This window comes from Callorhinchus milii, unplaced genomic scaffold, assembly GCF_018977255.1.
Source record: "Callorhinchus milii isolate IMCB2004 unplaced genomic scaffold, IMCB_Cmil_1.0 Scaffold11, whole genome shotgun sequence".
In the NCBI taxonomy this organism is placed as follows: Eukaryota; Metazoa; Chordata; class Chondrichthyes; order Chimaeriformes; family Callorhinchidae; genus Callorhinchus; species Callorhinchus milii.
Window position 1 is genome coordinate 2719317 of NW_024704752.1, and position 19576 is coordinate 2738892.

Sequence of the window (19576 nt, forward strand, 5' to 3'; positions counted from 1 at the left end):
ATTAGACATATTATGATGTATGAATGTTTCAGAGTTATATAATTAAACATATGATGGGTAACTGCAGACAAAAAAACTTGAATAATCATAGAATGTTTGCGTCACATGTGAGCAGAGATGTAACTACAATGTTCAATAACTCCAGTCTACAAGATCCAATCTTGGAGGCCAAGAACAAACTCAAGCTCCTCTTCTCCCTCTCCAACCAGCTCCTCCGCCCACCCTCTCACGCCTCGCCCATCCTCTCCTCCAATGCCAACGGGGAGGCGATGGTGGACTTCCTGAAAACCAAAGTCGTGGGGATCTGGCCAGCTGCCTGTGCTTCTGTCGACTACCCCCTCCCCATGTCCCCCTCACACCCCGGCCCCTACCCATCCCTCCCTCCACACCTTCAAACCTGTCTCCTACTCCTCTCTCACCACCACTATAACCAGCATGAAACTAACAACCTGCTCCCTCGACCCCATCTCTACCCGTCTGCTTACCTCCCAGCTCCACCTACTTGGCCCTCTACTCACAGATATCATAAACTTCTCCCTGTCTACTGGTACCATTCTCACCCCTTTAAAAATGACTATCATCACTCCTATCCTTAAAAAAATCTTCCCTGGACTTCCCTGCTCGCAAACTACCACCCCATCTCCAACCTCCTACGAGTTGTTGCTTCGCTCCTTCCTATCCCGCCACTCCCTTCACAAATCCCTCCAATCGGGCTTCCGTGCCGCCCACAGCACAAAACCAGCTTTGGTCAAAGTGACAAATGAAATTCTGTCCACCTGTGACCAGGGCTCCCTCTGCCTCCTCGTCCTCCTTGACCTCTTTGCTGCCTTCAATACCGTTGAGCCCTCTATCCTCCTTCACTGCCTCACCTCTCACCATGGTTCTGTCCTTGAATGGTTCAGATTCTACCTTTCACACCATCTCGACTTCATCTCCGCAAAATTCTCCTCTAGCATCCACACGGTCTCATGCGGCGTTCCTCAGGGTTCTGTCCTTGGTCCCCTCATCTTCAAAATCTATTTGCTCCCTCATGATGATATTATCCGCAGATATGAGGACAACAAGACCGAGGCCCTCTTGATTGGCTCCTGTCAGCACCTCCACACCTCAGGTGCTGACAGCATCACCATCCATGGATGCACACTCCACCTTACTGAGCCAGTTCTGAACCTTGGCATCTTGTTTGACCCTCAACTATCCTTTCTACCCCACATCCATGCCATGACCCATCTGTCTTTCCCCACATCCACAATATCGCCCCACTCCACCATTGCCTCACACCACAGGCCGCCGAAAACCTCATACATGCATTCATAACATCCAGGCTTGACTATGCAAACTCCTGCCTTGTCAGCCTCACCAACTCCATCCTCCATAGGCTGCAGATCATCCAGAACTCTGCAACCAGTGTCCTGTCCGCACTAGGATCCGTGACCCTATCACCCCCATCCTCACCCAACTCCACTGGCTTCCCATCACACAAAGGTTACAGTTCAAGATCCTGGTCCTCACCTTCAAAGCCCTCCATGATCTTGCTCCCCCCTACCTCTGTGACCCCCTAACCCCCTACCAACCTGCCTGCACCCTCCGCTCAGCGGGCTCCAGCCTGCTTCACATCCCCCACCTCGTCTGCTCCACCATTGGCTGGTAGGCCTTCAGCCACTCTTCCTCCACCCTTTGGAACTCAATCCCGCAGTACCTCCACCTCGCCCCCTCCCTTGCCTCCTACAAGACCCTTCTCAAGACCCTCCTCTCCGACCATGCCTTTGATCACCCACCTTTCCCTCTTGCCCTCCATCCTTCCAACTGAGGGAGGATGAAGGGCAAAGGGCTCAGAAGAGACTGAGCTCGGGTCCAAAACAACATTACATTTATATAGCGCTTTTCAGATCGGGAGGACGTTCCAAGGCACTGGACAGAGTACAGCATTTCAGACCCAAGCTGGGGTCGGGGGGGGGGGGGGGGAAGGGGTGGAAGGGGAAGCGGGGTGGCCGATGGCATGGTCGAAGAGGAGGGTCTTGAGGCAGGACTTGAAGGAGGCTTAGGAGAGGGCAAGGCGGAGTGACCAGGGTATGGAATTCCAGAGGTTGGGGGTGGAGTGGCTGAAGGCTCTCTCGCCAATGTCAATGATACTGACTGTCCAGCGCCTCCTCCATTGGTACTAAAAGCTTCCAAGACGCAACTCTATATAAATGTGAGTTGTTGTAGTTGTGCTTTGCCAAACTATAGCTTCACTGTCAGGTACAAGCAGACTGGTGTTGTTTCTTGCTTCCAGTGAATTTGCTGTTCAGTTACTACCTCGGGATGCGGAGAGGTCTCCTTGGAGCTCAACTGGCTCCAAGGTGACATGCCTGGCAATGGAATGTCGGAATCAAGCCAGCCCTCTGTGGCAATCTCGGTGGTCCGGTTCCTGAGCCAGGCGGCATTCCAGGGCACTGTTGAAGACAGCACATCAATAGAACTGGAAGAGCAGACCAGTCACTGGAAGCAGGGAGTCATTCCACAGGAGTGATCCTGTTGACCCTGCAAGCCGAAGCCCTAACGGGTAGGGTGGTCCCAGCTGGACAAGCAACGGGAAAGCTTGACACAGCATCAATGGCAAACTATGCAGTTTTAGTTGGTTAGACTCCAGCAGTTGCATCAACGCACACTCTGGGATCTCCAAGCCTTGGCTCTTGCTAACCTGCGCTTAGTACTTTCCGATATTAGGTAAGCAGGATGCATCCTTCCAGGGAGAGAGTGCACATTCCATTCCAACATTCCATCTCTGGAATTTCCATGTGTAGGTGGGATGCGTGGAAATCTCTCCTTGGTTTGGATACTCTTAAACATGGTGATGCTGGACAGATTCGAGACCACTATAGCAACAGAAGTGAAGTGAAACTCCAAACAACTTTCCCATCTGATCAAATAATAACATTATCGCACAGAATTTAGGAAAACATTTTACATGTAAGGATGCTGTATTACAACAACTACAATATATTGTTACAACCACTGTAACCTTCTCTATAACCCACCAATATCAATGGCAAGCTATGTAGTTTCAGCTGGTCAGACTCAAGAAGTATCTCAACGCACACTCTGTTGATTCCAACAATCTGGAATTTCCATGTGAAGGTGGTATGCATGAAATTGTCAGTTTGGTTTGGATACTCTTAAGCATGATGATAGGCATCCGCATGTGTCAAGACACCCGGCTGGCCAAAAAATATATAATCCACCATTTATCCAAACACAATTGCAAAATAGCATTCCAACATTCCTCCAAATTAATTGGCCATTCATCTCAAGGGACTTTGTGGAACTTTGGCAGTGCAATTTAGCTGCCATGTTTGCCTGCAGAAACAGCCACTACATTTGGCAGTAATAACGTGGACACAGTAAATGACTATAAAGATTAAGATTTTCAATGAGGTTTAACCATCAGCAAAGAAAATCTCAGAATTCAAACCATGATTCCAATCCGTCCATCTTCGGATTTGTAAGAAGTCAGCAAAGCCACAATGAGTCACTTTTGCAGTATGAAGAAATGCATCAAACGTTCATTACAAGGCGTATTTTTGGAATTATCTGATGTGCCAAGGACACAATGCATCACTCATTAAACTATATGATAGTAGTAGACTGTACATTAATTGAAATTACTTCCCACCTATGATCTAGTAGGAAAGTAAGTGGTGTGTGATTACATTAAGGCAACAAACATATGCTGCCAAACGCTACCCTTTCTTGATCATGTCTGTGAAATAACCATTTAATCACATGTGAATCATTACAAGATAGCAAAGAAAAAAATGGGCAAACCCCTGAACTTATTTCAGCCTAGTATAGTTATGAGTCACTTACCATTGAAAGGCCTGCTCAAAAACCCCGTGGGACATTGCCGGTGCAGATTTGCTGCTGCGTTTGCCGATATAACATTCATTTAATTTCCATTTCTTCTTATTTTATAAAGTACTGTAAGATTTATTTCAGACCAATTTGTTAACCCCCGCCCCTTGTGCTGTGGAAAACACTTTGGGACATCCTCCCGATGTGAAAATTGCCTTTTAAATGTAAATTGTACCATACTGTATTGTAAGACGTATAATGTATGTGAAAGACACCATGTAGTGGCAGACAGTTACACAGCAGTTACACAATGGTTTGAGTCTATAAAATCAGATTCTCCCCACCTTACCAGATTGTTCCACAGTGCAGTCACTTCTGGCTTGCTAGGTCACCACCGATGCCAGTGTACCTTTTTTTTTGGAAAATTTGGTACAACAAAAAAACAAAGCACATCTTCTGTTACATTCCGTTCTTACACGTTTCTACACGGTGAGCGTGTCCTGATGTCGGTCACACACAAAGGCCTCCCTTGATTGGAGTGTTGAGCATTGCGGGCGTTCCCCAAAGCGTAAGATTTCTCGGATGAGCTTTGCGGAGATGGACGGTGGTACGTGCCAGATTTCCATCACGTACAGCAGCACTGAGAGTGCCTCACACCTGATAACCAGGTTTTTCCCGGTGATGGACAGCGAGCGCTGATGCCACATCCCCAGTTTCTTCCCCACCATCTCGACACACCTCCCAGCTTTTGCGCCACGCTCCCATGGCCCCAAACTAGATCCTGAGGACTTTGATGTAGTCCAGGCTGACCACAAATGGGAGACCCGTGTGGTCACACCAGTTACCAAAGTATAGGACCTCACCTTTCTGGCCGTTTACTCTGGCGAGTGAAGCCCTTTCAAAGTGGTTGCAGATGCCCAGCCGGCTTGTGACCGAGCGTTCGTCTGAGCAAAAGATTATTAATAATTTATTATTGATAATAATAATAAAATTGGTCACTTCAATCCACAACTGTTTGTGGGACACTGCTGTGCACAATTGGCAGCCGTGTTTTGCCCACAAAATATACAGCCGAATCACTTTACAGTACATCACCCCCATCCTCACCGACTTCAAAGGATGGAACCTCCGACAATGCACCCCAGCCCCAGCACTGTATTGGAATCAATTTACAACAACAAAGTTACATTTGTATAACGCCTTTCAATACAGACGTCCCAAGGCGCTGGGCAGTCAGCGTTTCGGACCTGACCTGGGGATTAGGGCGGACGCAGGGTGAACGAAAGCACGGTCGAAGAGGAGGGTCTTGAAGGATACAAGGGGGTGAGGTGGAGGGACTGTGGGATGGAATTCCAGAGGATGTGGCAGAGTGGCAGAAGGCCCACCCATCAATGGTGAGGCGGGAACCGTGAAGCAGGCTGGAACCCACTGAGCGGAGGGAGAGGGCAGGATGGTAGGGGGTTAGGAGGTTGCAGAGATAGGGGGGAGCAAGACCATGGAGGGCTTTCAAGGTGAGAACCAGGATCTTGAATTGTATCCTGTGTGTGATGGGAACACAGTGGAGTCGGGCGAGGATGGGGAGATAGGATCACGGAGGCTGGTGCAGGAGGACACAGACTGCAGCGTTCTGGATGACCTGCAGCCTATGGAGGGAGGTGTTGGGGAGGCTGACAAGTAAGGAGTTTGTATAGCCAAGCCTCGATGTAATGAATGGCCTGCGGTGTGAGATAGTGGCGGAGCCGGGCGATGTTGTGACTGTGTTTAAGACTGTGATTCCAAGTGGGGCGCTTCACCCACACACGTGCAGTCGATTCACCTCACAGTATATTCTGTGAAGCGCTTTGAGGTGTCCAAGGAGCGATAAGGGGGGTTGTATCAAATGCAAGGATTATTACCCTAACCTTCTGCCTCCGAGGCGAGAGCGGTAGGTACCGCTGTTGCTTATTGCATAACGACAATAAATAAAGGGTGGCGGAATGGTACGCGGTGCCAGAGCAAACAGCGGTTACAGAGATGGGCTCAGCGCCCTGCTCTTCCAGTGCTTGGGAACGCCATTAAAGCGAGTTATTGTTGCTGCTGCTGTGACTATTGCTGCCACCATTTTGAACCACGTGCTGGAGGGGGGGGGGGCTCTCGGGTGGGCGCCCCGGGCGGGGCCCTGTCACAAACAACTTGCGTTCAGCAGATCCACCACAAGCCCTCTCTCTCTCCCTCTCCACAACGCAGCCCTCACCACACGCTTCTTTCGTCCTCTGTGGGGTTTTTTTTTTCTTTTTCTCTCTTTCTTCCAAGGGGCTCACGGCCACCATTTTAAAAGAGCGCGTGCAGCCATCCGACCTCCTTCAACCGCCCGCCTCCGTGGGGGGGCGCGGGGGTGGGAGGTGGGGCTTCACGCCGCCGCTCATCCAATAGGATCGTTGGTCGTCGACGGGGCGAATGCAACGCGGTCGTTCATTGGGCTGTCGGTGATGGGGGGGGGGGCGCGAGGAGCGCGGCAATGACGGATTCAACGCAGTTTTCGATTGGACGACACGGGGAGAAGGCGGGGCGCTCGGATTTTTGCGTGGCGTACGATTGGAGGGACGGCGAGCCGCTAATGCAAGGCGGGATGCGATTGGAGGGACGGGTAAACCGGCGAATGGAAGGCGGGACGTGATTGGAGCGGCGGACACCGGGGGGGGGGGGAGGAGGTTGGTGGTGGGGGGGAGGGAGGGAGCGTAGGGAGGAGGGTGGGGAAAAAAAAAGGCGATTTGCAAGGCGGCGTGCGATTGGATCGGATTGGTAGTTTTTTTTGTAAACGGGGCCGCGATTGGCCGAGGGCGTCACGTGCCGGGAGGTGTTGGAAGCCGAGCAGCCAGGCAGGCCGCGCACGAGCTGTCCGTCCGTCTCTTTGCTGCGCAGCTCACTGGTGTGCACGTGGGCCGCGGCTTCTCGTTTACTTTCTTTTAAAATTCCTATTTTTTTTGCCCTTCCCCACAAAAAAAATTGTAGAAAAAAAAACCCCTAACGTTTTAAAACCCAACGCGCATCAACCGACCCCGCGCGCGTGTGTTTCGTTCGTCCTCTCTAATAAATAGGTTATATATATTATATATATATATAGAGAGAGGGGGAGAGCGATAACGTTAATAATTTCGAAGAAGGCGTTAAGAGTTGTGAAGAACACAGAAAGAGAGAGAAAAAAAAACAAGATGGTGAAGTTAGCGAAGGTAAGTGCGACTCTTTTTAAACATTTTTTTTCTCTCACCCTCTCGCGCGCTCCTTTTTCCTTTTCCTCCCCGAGCGGCGGGCGGTAAAAAAAAATCTTTTTTCTCTCTTTATTTCCTTGCCCTTTTGTGTGTGTGTGTGTGTGTGTGTGGTGGTGTTCTGGAATCCATTTTCTTTTTTTCCGTCTAGAATCCATTTTCTTTTCTCTCTCTCTTTCTCCCCGTCTCTCCCTCTTCTCTCTGCTCTCTTGTGTGTGTTTCCTTCCCGTTTCTCTCACCCGCCCACCACCACCGCCGACCTCGGGCGCCGTCGGAGGCCTCGGAAGCCTGAGTTGAGGCCCGAGGCTCCGCGTGGTGTGTGTGTGTGTGTGTGTGTGTCTGTAGTGTGTTGTCCTCTGGCCATCGAGAACCCGCCGCATTTTCCCCCTTTCTAAATCCGTCCCGACGTTTTTCCCCCTCTCTCTCTTTCTCTCTCTCTCTTTATTCTCTTCTCTTTATTTCCTTCGCGCCCGTTCGTGAGGGGGAGAGAGGCGGAGAGAGAGAGAAAAAAATCTCGGCGCTCTCCTCCCCTCAACTTATCGGCGCCGTAAACATGGCCGAGGGAAGAGGCCCTCCCGCGCGCGCGCGCGAGCGGAGCGCCTCGTGCTTTCAACGGTCTTTTTTTCTTCTTCTTCTTCGTGGCAGAAGCTGCTGCTGCGCCCGACATTTCCTTCACACACACCCCCGCCCCCCGCACACACACGCCCTCACCCCCTCCCCCATACCCACTTTTGCCCCTTCTCTCTCCCCTCTCATTTTCTCCCCCCCCCCCCGCCCCCTTCACTCGGTTCACCCCTTCTCACTCTCTTGTCCCCTTTTTTTACTGTCCTCTCTCGCCTCTCCTCACTTTGTTACCCCCCCTCTCTCTCCCTCACACTCCCCCCCCCCCCTCCCCCAGTCTCGCGAGGGGATGTGAGCGCCCCTTTTTCTCGTCACTGATCCCCGGGGTAAAGGAGAAAGACGAGGGAGAAAGAGCCTATGTTCCTGACTGTGTGTGTGTGTGTGGGAGGAAGGGACCAGCGTGGCCTTCGACTCATCCCCTCCTCCCCCCCCCACTCACCTTTGCTTAAGTTTATATCTCCCCCCCCCCCTATTCTCACCTCCAGTCCGTTGCTGTTATTTCCCGTTTTACTGTCTTCCATTGTCGAGCCTTGGGCTTTCTTCCTCGTGTTTTATTTTCGTGCGCGTTGGAAACATTTACGTTAGATGGAGTGAGGGGGGTGGGGGAGAGTGGAGTGAGGGAGAGGGGTGGAGGAGGGAGAATAAAGTTCAACCCTGTCGGTCGGTTGTTCGAGTTGCAGCCGCACCACCACGTTTTTTCTATGTGGAGCGAGCGTCGCCTTTCGGGGTTTTTTTTTTGTGTGTGTGTGTGTGTGTCGGGGAATTGTTTTAAGTTTTTCACTCGATCGATGCAAAACTTTTCTTTATAAAGATTTCTATAACGTATCGACGTGGCCGACGCTGAATTGTTTCGCTCCCGCCCCACACACACACACACACCGCACACGCACACGTGCTCCACCACCAGCGTTTGTTTAGCAGCGTGTTGGCCTGGGCTGGGAGTGGGGCCACTTCACACGTGGTCTGCACCCGTTCGGAGGCTGCGATCTGGTGTTGCGGCCTTTTTTTCAAAAAAACACTGCATCAAGAATCCAGTGCAGAGATTAAAGATATGTTTAAGAACGAAACGTGTTTTTTTTAGTTGCATCTCTCATGGTTTTCACTTTGAATTTAGCTTCGATTTTGTAGAATCCTGCCTTAACAAATTTTGTAAGGATATGCACATACACAGTCTACAGAAGTAAGGACAGTTGTCTGCTTATTCTCGCCAGGCAGCTAAAAAGCAAGGAAAACCTAAAAAGGCTGTCGCTCCTCCACCTCCTGAGGATTTGGAAGAGGAGTCCAGTTCAGAGGAAGCAACTGAAGAGGTGGGAGCAGCTGTGGTTACAGCCTATTTAGTCATAATTGTTTTAATGCATAGGATGGAATTAATTTTGGCTTTCAGAGTGTATTTTACACTTTTTGTGTGAGGAGGAAAGGTCATGTGTATATTTTGTATTACTGAAGTAACTGCTCAAACTGTTTTTGATATAAACAGGTGGCTTGGGGATGGATAAGCTACATTTGCTCAGTTTGTGTGGGCTGTCTGATGCTGTACATTACTGTTTTGTCGGATAACCTATTAATCACGGATTACCTGTTTAGGTGGCACCAAAGGTCCCTTTTAAAAAAGCTAAAAAGCCAGTTGCAAAAGCAGTTGCTAAGACACCACAGTCAGCCAACAAAAAGAACGGCAAAGTGGTGAAACAAGAAAGTGAGGAGGAGGAAGATGATGAAGATGATGATGATGAATCAGGTAAAAAAGCTTCAGAAAGCTCAATATTTGTAATGTAACCTTTGTTTTTTGAACTTCAATGTGGAAGGGTTCATAAGGTGCACAATCTTATATAACATGATCAAATATCTTAAGCACTTCACAGAATTTACTGCTAAGACGTAACCTTTATAGTCAATCCAAAACTTTGCAGAAAGCATTGGATGGTGTATATGTTGTAGATAGGGTATGTTTTTTTTTATTTTTACGAAGGTTCCTGTGTAGGTTATTCCCTGGGTCATGAGGTGTTGCATGGATTCTTTACAAAACTCAGCATGAGTCACTTGCAACTGGGGAGTAGGTTGTGAGACTAACTTAAACTACAACAGCCTTCAGTGACTTTAGCTACCACTGCACAGACCACCAGAAACCTATCCTGTATAGATTGGCTCTACTACGCCAACACCCTGCTAGTCAGGCTCCCAGCTCTTCTCTGTCCAAGCTGCAGATCATCCAGAACTCTGCAGCTCGTGTCCTCTCCTGCACCAGGCTCTGTGACCCCCCACTTGCCTGGCTCCCCATCCCTCAGGATAGAGTTCAAAATTCTCGCCCTCCCAATGTGAAAGATGCTTTACAAATGTAGTATTTTAGGTCTCCTACAATGATCAGGTGTTATTTTACGTGCGGTGGTTGTAGTCCGTAAAATGAGATAGGCAGTCGGTCTGAAGTGATATTTACGGACCTGAATTTCTTTTTGTGGACTCATTTTACACTTGGATATTTGCATATCTGAAGCATTGTGCTATAATGGCCTGCCATGTATACATGATTAAATCAACAACTACTACGTGGATTTATATAGCGCCCTCCACGCCGGACGGTGTCTCAGAGCGCTTCACGGTAACGGATCTTGGGGCCGAGCCAGGGGGAGGAAGGTGACCGAAGGCGTGGTTGAAAAGAAAGATCTTCAGCAGAGACCTGAAAGTAGGAAGAGAGGGGGTGAGGGGAAGGGAGTTCCAGAGCCTCAGGGCGTAGTGGCTGAAGGCACGGCCGTCGAGGGTGGAGCGGAGGACTCTGGGCACAAGGAGGAGGCCAGACCTGGTGGAACGAAGGCAACGGGCACTATTTTGAGGAAAGAGGAGGTCAGAGAGGTAGGGGGGTGCGGGGGAGTGGAGGGATTTAAAGACCAGGGTGAGGATCTTGAAATCGATCCCCTCTGGGACAGGGAGCCAGTGCAGTCTGGCGTGGGCTGGGGTAATCGGGGAGTGGAGTTTGGTGCGGGTGAGAATGCGGGCAGCAGAGTTTTGAATAATCTAGATTTTATGGATGGTAGTGGAGGCGAAGACCGGCAAGGAGGGCATTTAAATAGTCCAGCCGAGAGGTGACAAAGGCATGGACCAGGGTTTCAGCGTTTTTTGGAGTGAGGTATTGGCGGAGATGGGCGATGCGTCAAAGGAAGAAAACGAGGCTGGTGAGTGACCGGGTGTGGGGGAGGAAGGATAATTGGGGGTCGTACCTGACGCCAAGATTGCGTATGGGTTCGGAGAGTTTTAGGGGAAGGTCGGGTAGATTGAAGAGGTGAGAACCGTGAGATTTTAGACATTGACGAGAGCCAAAGAGTATGGTTTTCATCTTGTCAATGTTCCGCTCATCCAGCCCCTGAAGTCTGACAGGCAGGCTGACAGAACATCAGGGGACTGGGGGTCGCAAAGAGAGGTGAAAACATATGCTTTGTTGGCATTTATCAGACTGGCAGAAGGAAGAGCTAGTGTTTTGTCAGGGTTAACTTCCAACTTTGCTGTGGAAAAATTCCTTTGTTTGAATCAATGTGGATAAAAAGGGTCCTGATTTTTATCCTGCTAACTCCGGAGCTCAGCGGCTAAATGCCTTTAATGTCTCCAAATTGATTCCTAAGCTCTTTTTCAAGGAGTCCAATGCCCATTTTCTCAAATGTGTTCAAAAAAATTAAAAATTGTTGCATTTCATTTCAGAAGAAGAGTCTGAAGAAGAGAAGCCAATACCCAAGAAGGTGGTTGCAGTAGCTAAAAAAGCAAAGGAAGAATCTGAGGAGGATGAAAGTGAAGATGATGATGAAGACGATGAGGATGGTAAATAATGAAAATGCTTTTAAAAGATTTGTAAAAACTTTGCTATGGCAATGCAAGTTCTTTATTTTCCTTTGATTCCAGTTAACATCTTTGTACTATCACTGGAGATATTTATCAAAGGATTTTTTCCCCAGTCGGCCGGATGTCCCTGACACATCCCATCACCATGCTTAATCCAAACCAAACAGAGGATTCCATGCATCCCACTTACACGTGGAAATTCCAGAGGAAAATTGTTGGAATGGAGTGTGCACTCTCCCTGGGGGGACCCATCCTGCTTACCTAATTCCATAAAGTATTGGGAGACGCAGGTTGGCTCAGCACACGTCCCTTCCCATTTGAGCAATAGTTCTACCAGTTTTAGGTGCCAGTTGCTTCCCTCTCTGCAAAATGGAGGTGGATATTAGGTGCTAGGGGAGTTTTCTATTTGTAACTCCTTCAATACTACCCAGGTTTCCTGCTGTTGAATTGGTGAAACTTATGTGCAGTCTTTACTCAAATATTTTTATCAGATTCCGATGAGGAAGAAGCCATGGAAGTTGCACCGCCACCACCTAAAGCAAAGAAGGCTGGTATGGTAAAGGTTCAGGAAGCTGATGACGAGGAGGAGGATGATGACGACGAGGAGGATGACGACGACGATGACGACGATGATGATGATGACGAGGAAGTAGCAGGTAAATTTAAGTCTACTTTAAAACATAAGAACACTGTTGAGGTACAAGTGGCATTTCATTGACTCTACATCTCCAATATCTGCTTTTCTGTATAAAGTGTATTGCTGTAAACTAAACTTTGATTGATACATTTCTTTGATGTTAACAGAAGTACCAAAGAAAGCTGGAAAGAGAAAGAAGGAGCAGCAGAAAGCAGAGCCTCCAGTTAAGAAGCAGAAGACTGAAGCTGATGGTGGGTGTAAGAGTATTTGGTGCTTGTCCTATCCACTTGCTTATTACTAGTTTCCATTTGAAAACTGTTTGTGCCAATAGCAAAGTGATGCAAACCTGCTTTGCAGTACTACGCGTATTAAATCGGGAGATACTTGGACAGTGAGTAAGGACATAGTAAATTAGGAATCCAAGGCTATTGAGCCTGTGCCACCACACAAATCTTTAGATGTTTCTTTTTTTTTAAAAAAGATTTGGGAGCATGTTAGTCGGATTGCTTAATTTGTATTTCCTTTTGCTGTGCTAAATCTGTTCCTGCATTCACAGTATTAATATGGCAGGCCAATTAATCTACATAATGTTTTTAATGTTACTGACACAGATGATGATCATTACAAGGGACTTAATACTGAGTTCTTGATGATTCTTGTTCCTGATGTGCTCAGAGTAACTTCTGTGAGTCTTGACTTGCAGTACAAAAGTACATGGTTTCATTTTTACATTGTTCTTTGCTTTCAAACCAGGTTTCTCTTTATTTGTTGGGAACCTGAACTCTGAGAAGAGTTTTGAAGAACTGAAGCAGGCATTAAATGACTTCTTTGTAAAAAAGAAGCTTTCAGTCACCGATGTTCGAATTGGATCCAGCAGGTATGAGTCTAGCTTACATCATGCATGAGTATTGGTATTTATTCATGTTTACAACAACAATTTCGTACCCATGAGTGAAAATCAGCAGGTTTAGTCATTTATGGGAGCACAGCATGATCCTGTACTGCAGTCAGGATGCTTATCGCATTTCCAGCTATCAGTTATTGTTGCTATTGTCAACTGAGGCTAGAGTGTTGAATATTTCCTGCCTATCTTACAGAGAATGTATCTATTTAGATCTCTTAGGCTCTTTTTCAAATGCCTGAACTTAAATTTGTTCCCTTTATTCTGCGAGGTAACATTTCAGTGAAGCTTTAAATACTAATGATTTTTTGCTTAGCTAAAATTATATTCAGCAATCCCATATAGTGTGTGTATACACAATATATACAATACAATATATATCTATATTTTAACATTTTCTGAAGTCTCTTTCAGGATTTAGGTTTCACTGAACAAATTGAGATTTATGTTTATTGAATGCAAGTTTCATGGTTTCTTGCAGGAAATTTGGTTATGTGGACTTTGAAACTCAAGAACAGTTGACAAAAGCTTTGGAATTCAACGGAAACAAAGTTTTGGGCCTGGCGATCAAAGTCGACAAAGCCCGCAGCAAAGATAGCAATGCAGAAAACAAAAAAGGTTTGTGCTCTGTTTCCTGTATCAAGGCAGCAAAAATTCTGTTGATTCCAGCACCTAGGTTTGAAGCCAGTGTCCAACATAAAACTAGTCAGCTAGATGCAAGAATATACTATGCCTTAAGTTTGTATAATCCTAACATAATATGATGCTCTGTTGGCAATCTCAGACAAGTCACATGGTTGGCTGACGTAGTCATTTTCTCACAACATTAAGAGATACTTGATTATTATATCTTAATAATAAATAATAATCCCTCAAGAAAAAAACACTTCCATTTCCATCCTTTCCTGTACAAATTCAAACGATTTGTACGGGGGGCGCAGTAGCTGCATTAGCTATAAAACTAATTCTGTGTGTGTGTATACATATATGTTAAAAAAAACTTGCATTTGATATAGTGTTCTTCAAATCTTCTAGATATCTCAAAAGCTTCACAGAGCTTACTGTAAAGTGAATTGACTGAATTTGTGGGCCAAACGTGGCAGCCAATTGTGTAGAGCACAAACAATTGTGAATTGAGTTTATTATATATATATATAGTTTATTATAGCTAAAACTTCCAATTCTTTTTGCACCAAAGTTTGAATATTCAAACAATTTGAATGGGGGGGAATAGTAATTGCATGGCTGTAAAAACATTCTATTTGTGTATAGTTTGTAGCTAAAACTTCAATTTTTTTATTGCAGCAAGGGATTCCAGAACATTGTTTGTCAAGAATCTTCCATTCAGGATGACTCTAGATGACCTGAAAGAAGTTTTTACGGATGCCATTGACATAAGAATCCCTGCTGCCCGAGACGGTTCAGGAAGTCGGGGGTATGTTGGAAGCTTTAACATTTCAGCTTTGTTCTAAGTTTCAGTCTAACTGTGTAGAATGCTGTTCTAAGGTGCTTCATTAGAATGCAAGTTTACTTATTGTGCAGTTGGGATTTGGATGTTATCAAAAAAAATCAGCGCCATTCCCTAGCATGCCGAAAAGAAAAACTTGCTGATGTAGGCAAAAGCTAAAATGGTTGATTTCTGAGTCGTCGGGTTGGTATCCGTCCCATTCCCAGTGCATAGTAAGTGATGGTAATGATCCATAACTCAAATCGCTGACTTCCTGCGCTAGCTGAAGACATTGTGAGTAAGAGCTGATGGCACTTATGCCACATTATAGCATTGGTTGGAGTTTTGTAACCCAAGTTATAACTGGGCTCCACTATATTGCTTGTATGCCACAAAATGCATTTGAGGTAATATCTGGAACATGTTTTTGTTTCAAATAGCATTGCATATATTGAGTTTGACAGTGAAGCTGCTGCAGATAAAGCATTGGAGGAGAAGCAAGGCATGGAAGTTGAAGGTCGTGCCATTGTTGTTGACTTCACTGGAGACAAGAGCTTAAATGTAAAGGGCAAGCAAAAGGGTGGACAACAAGCACAAGGTGGGTGTCTTAGTATCTATTTCTGATAGCTGGAAATGATGATTCATTATCTGAAATTATGTGATGAAATATTCTGAATACCTCTAGACTGTCAAGTTCTGATCTGGCTATGAACAGAAATCGCATGAGTGCATTAGAGTTGTAGGCACTATAGGCATTTCAAACTAACCAATTATACTTTCATTTTTAGATTGCGATACCCTTATGGTAAATAACTTGTCGTATAATGCAAACGAAGAGTCTCTTCAGAGCATATTTGAGAATGCAACGTCGATTAATATACCACTGAAGAATGGCAAGCCAAAAGGGTAAGAATACAACAACATCTTGCATTTATGTAGCGTCCCAGACAGCTTGACAATGGTGGATTAGGATGCGTGGGTGGGGGGAGCTTGTGCTGGTTAAAATTTAATGGGTTAATATGAAGATAAATGCTGTAAAAGATGTACCTTTTCTACATTTTCAGTTCTTTCTGAATAAAATGACAATTTTCTTCAATGGGTAGCTTTGTCCGTTAGGTCAGCTATCATTTGGGAGGGTGTTTGTTATTTACTTCCCAGTGTACAGCCATTTAATGAAAATTCATAGTCTTCAATGTATTACTTAGAAGTGTTAGAACACATAAAGATTTGTGAACTGCTATCATTTTTACCTTTTGTCCAATTGCTATTTTTTTTACCAGATATGCATTTGTTAAGTTTGATTCCGTTGATGATGCTAAGGAAGCTCTAGAGACCCACAACAACACAGAGATTGATGGAAGGTCCATCAGGTTGGACTTCAGCTACCAAACACAGCGAGGGGCTAGTGGTGGTGGGGACGGTAAGGGCAGCATTTCATTGTTGATAGGGTTTTTTATTTTGTTAATATTATTAGATAGTGCTAACGGATTGTACTATTCTAATGCTATACATTCCTAATTAGGTGCCAGCAAGACCTTGTTTGTCCGAGGACTTTCTGAAGATACCAGTGAAGACACTTTGAAAGGAGCTTTTGAAGGAGCTGAGAGTGCTAGAATTGCCACAGATCGAGACACCGGAATGTCGAAAGGGTATGTGGCTCGTAAATTGTCTTTCTGAGCCTTCTCATTGAGCTCCTTCATGTCTGAATCAGTGACTGTGAAGGATTCGCAAGAGAAGAATATTAAATCACAGTTTGGCCTTCTGCATGCTTTGCTGCAAAGGTGTGTGGCCACGTTGTGTCACAAAGTCCATTGGACATGACCATGTTACTGCCTGTTAGTTTTCAATAACCAGATCGTGTTATTTTGTATTAATAGACTGACTGAATGAAGGTAGTGTTTAATATGGTTGACTGCTTTCTTTTAGGTTTGGTTTTGTAGACTTCCCATCTGAAGAAGATGCCAAGCTAGCTAAAGAATCAATGGAAGATGGAGAGATAGATGGGAACAAAATCACACTTGACTTTGCCCGCCCCAAAGGCAGTGATCAGCGCGGCAGCAGAGGTGGATTCGGTGGTGGGTTTGGTGGAGGTTTTGGAAGAGGTGGCGGCGGAAGAGGTCGAGGTGGCTTTGGCGGCCGAGGTCGGGGAGGAGGTAGAGGTGGCCGAGGAGGATTTGGAGGTGTGTAATAATGACAATCCTTGCATTTGATATAGTGCCTTCCCATGTCTTTAAGACGCCTCAAAGTGCTTTGCAGAATATACTGTAAAGTGAATTGAAAGCATATGTTATGGGTGAAATGTGGCAGCCAATAGCGCACAGCAGTGTCCCAACAGACAGTCATGGATTGAGTGACCAAATTATTATTTCAAGAGATTATTACCCCCGGAAAAGCAATCTGCCAATCAACTCTACAGGTGTGTGGAGTAAGGCAACTTGGCCAACGATTCGCCCTGCCCAGAAAAGATACGATTGACCTTTTGTGATTTGAATAGTTGGCCACAATTGCCCAAGAGTATTCTTGCTTAGAACAAAGGATTATTTTCAATGCCCTGTTTATAGTGAAATGAAAATATTTCTGATAATTTTCCTATTTGCAGCTGTGGACTTAAATGTCTTTTTTCTATTTGCAGGAAGAGGAGGAGGTGGCTTCAGAGGGGGAAGAGGAATGACACCTCAGGGAAAGAAGATCCATTTTGATGATTAAGAGGCTAATAAGACTTCTTTACCTCTTTGTGTTCAGAGAGAGCCTCTATTGATCATTCTCACAGTTGGACATTCCAGAGTTCTGTATGGTCTGGTTGGTCATGCAGTTGTATGGAGTGTGGTGGGAACTCCATAGGTTTCTGAATGGACTTACAATTAAGTAAAGGCAAATTGTTGGTACATCTTTGTGGATTTTGTCAAATTCTGTTTTACCAATGTGTAAATGTGCTGTTCCATATGATTTTTTTTAGTTACAATGTAAACGCAGAATGAACTTTTAGAATGTTGTGCTTGGCATCCTGTCTCTTGACAGATTAAACAGACCTTATTTCATGTTTTGGGTATTCAGTAGTGCATATTGTCACTGAATTGGTTTACAGTGTACTATCGCATTTCTACAGTTTTTTTAAACCTGAAGAGCCACCCAAAAAGCTGTCCTTTTGGATTATGCCGTTATGGCAATGTGGTACAAACTTGACGCGTAGTGGATTCGGATTCTGTTTAGCCATTCACAACCCACTTTTCTATATAAAATAAACGTAAGCAGTATTGAGCCTTGTCTTATAAACACCATGATGTAACTTTGTCTCCAAGATCTGAGCACTTGTATGTGTGTGTGTGTTGCTGTTGTGACCCATGACATTGAGCTCACCTGGTTGTCCCTCCAAAACCAGCAGCTGCTTAACTTCCATGTCAAATATTTCTTGCTTTGATTACTCATCTGGTGCATGTTTGTTAGGAAAGATGTACTGTAGAGATGTGCTCTAAACCTGATAGCACACAGCCATCTGCATAAATTTCCTTCCCTTTCACCTCTGCTATTTGTGTGAAGTGTGTTCTGCTCAATACTTTTGAACAAGCTTTTTTTTAAAAAAAGGTCAGTGCACAGGTGATTAAGAGGCTACTAAGACTTCTTCACCTCTTTGTGATCAGAGAGAGCCTCTATTGAGGCTGTTGTAAATAGGTGTCAGGTGTTGTAGCCACATAGTACTCAATACATTTAGTGACGCAAGGGAGAGTCCAGTCCTAAACATGGTTGATGCATGTCCCAATAACTCACTCCACTGTAGTGAGCAGCCCCATTTTCTTTGTGAAAATAAATTTCATTTCTTTACCACTTGCTATCTACAAAAGCAAGGTATGGGGTTTAGATGTAAAGAAAAAAGGCTTGTTTTTGGTGTGAGCCACATGACCCTCATATATATAAAGGGAACCTTGCTATTTTCATGTTAGTTTGAGCGCAGCCTTCCTGAGACTTTAAATGTTCCACTTGTAAGGAAACATTGTAATCACAAATTGGGATTTAGCATTGTCTTTGTTACCTGCAGTTATTTCAAGTGCCACACAATCTTATATCCTGTCATTTCTACATTTTAAGGGTGGTAGACTGGGGGATGCTATAGCCAGCATCAACTATGTACAGACTTGAGGTTTTTTAGTTCCTGAGATTTTTACATATCCAGGGTGCAACACTGTTGGAAAACAAATATTTTTCTGAAAAGTGGAATAAACAGACCTGTTACACTTCTGACAATGTGCATTAGTATTTTGTAAGCTGTGAGAAAAGCCCTTGAAAGGGTTGCCCAGTTTCAGACTAATGTTTGCTAAACTGTTGCATGCTATCCATCTTTATGGAAACTGTCCAGTTTGGGGGTGACAGTGAGTGTTGCATATTAGTATAAGCATTTGATCTTGCCCCATGTCTTCTAGATGTCTCACAGCGCTTCACAGAATATATTGCAAAGTGAATTGTCTTATGTTTTGTAGGTGAGACGCGGCAGCCAATTGTTCACAGCAGTGTTCTACCACATCTCCAACACTTGTATTTGCCCCTATGACATCTTTGGATACAAGTCCTGAGCAATCTTTTTCTTTGTCTTCCTCCTCTCTTCCCCCCCCCTCACACACACACACATGTGCTGAGGGCAAATGTGTCCTAGCTGCATGATAAGGTGGCTTGTCATAACACACCAAGGTAAACATGTCCTGGTGATCTTTATTGGGATGTTAATTTCTAATTCGCTTTGTTGTTCATTTTAAGAGCCTTGCATCTCCTGAGCTTGATTCTTCCTATTTAGTTGATTATAATTCTACATATGACAACATCTTTAAAGCATTACTCGATTACCATGTTCTGAATTAAGGTCTTTCTTACCCCACTCCAAACATATTTTGCAGAAATTGTAGATTTTTTTAACATTCATGTATTAAAAACATTCAGTTGTACATTATATTACTAGGGATGCAATTAACTGGAAATTGCTTTCCCAGTGGCAGTGCAGATGGAATATTATTGGGAGTATCTAGAAGGTTTTGATTAGTCTGAAATTATATATGGCAATCTGAAATTTGGGGGGCAAAGAA

The 19576-nt window shown here is 45.2% G+C and overlaps 1 protein-coding gene and 2 non-coding genes across 4 annotated transcripts; all 3 read left to right on the forward strand.

Annotated features, from left to right (window-relative positions):
• Positions 1–6675: 6675 nt before the first annotated feature.
• Positions 6676–18740, forward strand: ncl (nucleolin). 2 transcript variants are annotated; one of them, XM_007902383.2, is made up of 15 exons: positions 6676–7043; positions 8912–9007; positions 9285–9435; positions 11385–11501; positions 12014–12178; positions 12327–12410; positions 12913–13036; positions 13542–13678; positions 14366–14495; positions 14948–15105; positions 15296–15413; positions 15788–15927; positions 16030–16156; positions 16434–16687; positions 17140–18740. In XM_007902383.2, the coding sequence occupies exons 1-15, from the start codon at positions 7026–7028 to the stop codon at positions 17211–17213; spliced, it is 1893 nt and encodes a 630-aa protein (XP_007900574.2). In that variant the 5' UTR covers positions 6676–7025; the 3' UTR covers positions 17214–18740. The 2 variants fall into 2 exon arrangements, with proteins under 2 accessions (XP_007900574.2, XP_042194972.1); XM_042339038.1 differs by having other exon boundaries at positions 11388–11501.
• LOC121849931 lies at positions 12764–12830 on the forward strand. Its single transcript, XR_006085418.1, has one exon. It is a non-coding gene; the product is annotated as a small nucleolar RNA SNORD82 (small nucleolar RNA).
• On the forward strand, positions 15136–15212 carry LOC121849913. The gene has a single exon (XR_006085400.1). It is a non-coding gene; the product is annotated as a small nucleolar RNA SNORD20 (small nucleolar RNA).
• Positions 18741–19576: the final 836 nt, after the last annotated feature.